We start from the raw sequence: 4,186 nt of genomic DNA, 5'->3' as shown, positions 1-4,186 counted from the left end.
TGTGCGTGCGTGTGTGTGTGCATGGTCATCTGCCCTGTATCTCTTGTCCTATCATGGACTCGGTCACCCCAACGGGCACACATTAAGTGATAGTGTCTATTTTGTTTGCCTGATTAAAAACATAGCCACCAGATGGCTCTCAAACAGGATGCACAGCTATTTATTAGTGTTGCTATAGCAACTGTTGTGGGCTTAATCATTAATCAACCTTGAAACTATGGCATTATGAAATCTATTGCATCACTAAATGGTAGTGAAGTAGCTCAGCAATATGCACATAATTTTTTTTAAGATATGCATTTAGTATCTGTAACATAAGACTCCAAACTGAAAGTAAATTACACATGATCTAATTGTTTACACAACTAAACAATTAACATAAATGAGAAAAAAATGGCAGCAAAGTGAGCCGTTTGCACTAAATCCAGGATGAAGCAGCATTTATTTGGTGTGTGAGAGGAAACATGTAGTTTCTGCTTCATCCAACACTGCAACAATTTCCGTGTGCATGTTTGACACACACACACGCGCATGCACGCACACACACACACACACACACACACACACACACTGACAATCCAGAGGAGACGGGATGCTACACAACAGGCCCAGGAGAGATGCTGGATTCACGTGGCTTCATACAATCTGACTCAAGTTGACAAAAATTAACCGTTGGAAATAAAATCAGGTCCCAATCAAGCGGGTAAGCAGTTCGACATGAACATAACGGAAGGAGATCCGAGTGCCTAAATGATAGGTTATAAAGCAGTCTGCAGCCTAACTTGCACTGTCAGCTGAATGTCGTGGTGGCTGACATGCATTATTCAGCAGCATTATCTGCAAACAAACAGTGGCAGGTGTGGATGTATTATTTAAGAAAAAGTCAATTCCTATTAGGCACGTGTCCATCTCCTACAGCTTGTGTGTTTTGTGTCTCGGAGGATAATCCCAAACATACCAGGCTGACAGACTCTCCTATTGATCACATCAGTCACACAAAGAGCAGCATCAGCTTCCAGGAGAAAAACGCGCACATTTCTCTCCACCACCACCACCACCACCACCCCATCACCATCAGCGTGGAACCAGGAACGCAGAAATCGCTTCGCTTTCACCGTCATGCTACTCTGACGTCGGCACCGAGCCGTCACTTTCACTCAATAAGTTACAGCTGGTTAATTTTTTATTTATTTTTTTGAAATGACAAAAATCGCAAAGCAACCAAAGTCGCCAGTCACTGGATGTTGCCGTCTCCACCTTTATGATCAGCTGTTTCCTCTGACTCTGATCAGAGTTGAAGGGAGGATCTCTGAGCACGCCCTCCTCCCAGCGTAGCACACGGCAGTGGCAGCATCATGCTGTGGAGGGAAATGGATGAGAGCGGGAAGGAAGACGAGACGGAACCGGATCCAGGACGATCCTGGAGGGAAGTGACCCATTCAGCGACCAAAACGGGCATGAAGAAAACCGTAAGGAGCTCAGTTTGCTGTTTGCCGTAGCATCAAGGACACAGCTAGCATGAGGACGAAGGCCGTCTGATCAGATGAGGCCAAACCTGAACTTCATGTCCAACTTCCAAAAGGTTCTGAGAGGAGGAAAGCTAGCACAATGAACACGCCATGCCCATGTTGATACACAGCGATGGAAGAATGATGCTGTGGGAATGCTTACTTAGCCTTATGGACAGGGGAAGCTGCTTATAGAGTCCACAGTCCACCAAATCAGATTCATTCATTAAAATGACCCAGATCTAATCTGCTTGAGAATCTTTGACTGGAATTAAAAATTACAGTTTCTGTAAAAACTAAGTTTTTTTTTGTTTTATACAGAAACTGTAAAAAAAAAATTTGTTTCTGTAAATTTTTTTAATTTTACAGAATTAAAAAAATTCTCTAAAGCCTTTTACGCTCTGAAGGGCTCCAAGGTGAGAAGAAAACCCCCTCCTAAGAGTCTGTTTCTGAAAATGAAGGGCTACTAGACACATACATAAAAAAAACAACTTTTTTTAATTTATTTTTTCATTAATCAACGTCATTTATCAGAATCTATAGCAGGAACACCGTTTCCAACCTCAACCACCTTCTGCAGAGTTTTGCGCATCAATTCCGGGTGGATTAAACGCTGAAGGGATCCTAGCAGCAACAGCGTCATGCTCCTGCTTTCACATTAATGATCAGGGGAAGTTAATTAAGCCTCGAGTAGCTGCTCTGAAGGATCACGGACACGTTCCTTTTTTTTTTTTTTTTTTTTTTTTTTTGGAGTGTGCGTAAACACTGTTAAGAGTGTTTACGCACACTTTTCTCCTCTTTAAACGTTGCCAGTCTGTGCCATTGGTGCGTATGGATGTATCCTCCCCCTTCCTTTTCCCCTGCGTGTGTGTGTGCGTGTGTTTTTCTCCTGTCAGCGGACCTCGCGGTGCTCCATGTGAGCGAGAGAAGAAAAAAAAAAAAGAAAAAAAAAGACGCAACTAACACGGGGCTCAGCAGCGACTCCCCTCCTAATGCAAAAAAAAACCAACAAAAAAAACACTTTTTAAAACCCGCACAGAAAACATCAAACATGCGCACTCAGGACATTTTATTTCAGTTTCTGTTTTTAAAAGAGGAGACGGGAGGAGAAGAAGAAGAAGAAGAAATAAAAAGCGCATCATCTCTGACCTGCTGCCAGTTCTCCTCCAGGGAAGGCATCGCCGAGAAATAACCAGTGTCATGGACGAGTTGGAGTTCCTGGAAAATACTGTAATTCGCCAAAACATCCATGGTTGACGAGGAAGGGAAAGGGGAGAGGGTTAAAAAAAAAAAAAAAAAAAAGAAGGAAAAGTAAAGAAGTCCGGAATAGAGACGATTAAAAACGCACTTCTTCTTTCCTCTTCTTTTTTTCCCCTCTTTCTTTCTCAGAGTGGAGAAAACAAACCACAAAAAAGCTGGAGGAAAAGCGCGAGCTGGTGCAGACGAGCGCGCACCTGAGCACTTTAATTAAAAAAAAAAAAAAATCGAGAAACGGCAACGTGGGTAGAAAGTGTGTGTTATTTGATCTTTGTCAGCGCAATCCCCGCTCTCTCTCTCTCTCTAGTCCTCCAGCTCGCCCTGTCACGCCTTCTCTCCTCAATCCGGGGGTGCCAGATCTATTTCCGCATTGCCAGATTGCCGATCGGGCTCCGTCCGAAGCTGCCAGGTTGCCAGGTTTGCTCCTCCAGCAGCAGACTGTACCCCGGCGCGGAGAAGAGGACGGGAGTTCATGAGGAGGAGGAGGGGGGTAGAGAGGGAGAGAGGCGGAGCCACCTTGTCACTCAATTTCATGCGTGACCTTATAAGGCAAATAGGGTTGATGATGTCACTCTTGTCCAATTAAGGAGGCGCTGAGATAGGGGGGGAGGGGGCGGGGCTTTGAGGGACGCAGCCGCGCCATTGGCTGCGCGGGGACGTCGGTCTCGCTGTAGATGGCAGCGAGGGGGTGAGTTATTTTTAGAGGCCTATATAAAAGCAGCAGCATTCCTCTCTCAGTCATAACAGGCTGCACGGGCAAAGAGGTGAGAAGCGGGAAGTCGGCTGCTGCGGCGCGCGCGACGAAAGTGTGAATCTGCTTAAAGTTGCAGGTGAGAGTCAGAAGAAGAAGGAGAAGAAGAAGAAGAAGAAGAAGTGGCGGCGGTGGTAAAAGAAAGAAGGTGCTGCGTTGTTGTTTTGGAAGGCGCGAGCGCCTGAGCTCAGATCCCTCGTGTGGTTTTCCTGTGGTTACGTCCTGCGTGGAGAGCAGCGACTCCGTGGGAGGAAGAGCTCGGCTCAGTCCGCCCTCCTGCTCGGTTCACAAGAGGGGTTTATTTTTGTTGTTTTGAGTGAAAACAAAAATGCAACAAAAGCACGTGKTTTTTTTTTCTCCAACTATTCATTTCCCTTCCCCTCACTATGAACATATTTAAGTGGAAGTGTTAACTCTCCTTCTGATCACTTCTGCTTTTCAGCTACCAGAGCATAAAATTACCTCAGATATGAGTGATGGAAGATTCATACATGACAGTTTGGATAATAAACAGAGCAAAATGAAAGAAAACATCCCGTCACGAATGGTTAAAACACTTAGTGCTTAAATTTCCTCTAATCAATTATTTTAACTTCAAAGTTAAAAATCTGATTTTGCTTCTGGTTGTTTTGTACATTACTGCAGTTAATGTGTACTTTAAGACATTCAC

General features: G+C 44.6%; 1 protein-coding gene across 1 annotated transcript in view; it reads right to left on the bottom strand.

Moving 5' to 3' along the window:
• klf7b (Kruppel like factor 7b) overlaps positions 1-3,248 on the bottom strand; it is an 86,655-nt gene extending 83,407 nt beyond the window's left edge. Inside the window, exon 1 of the mRNA XM_008432712.2 lies at positions 2,658-3,248. Within this exon, the coding sequence (XP_008430934.1) occupies positions 2,658-2,759 (102 nt within the window). The 5' untranslated portion in view covers positions 2,760-3,248. The remainder of the gene's footprint in view (positions 1-2,657) is intronic.
• Positions 3,249-4,186: the final 938 nt, after the last annotated feature.

This window comes from Poecilia reticulata, linkage group LG2 (genome assembly GCF_000633615.1).
Source record: "Poecilia reticulata strain Guanapo linkage group LG2, Guppy_female_1.0+MT, whole genome shotgun sequence".
Taxonomy (NCBI): Eukaryota; Metazoa; Chordata; class Actinopteri; order Cyprinodontiformes; family Poeciliidae; genus Poecilia; species Poecilia reticulata.
Note: the sequence above shows the minus strand (reverse complement) of the source record. Positions and strands in the feature narration are given on the sequence as shown.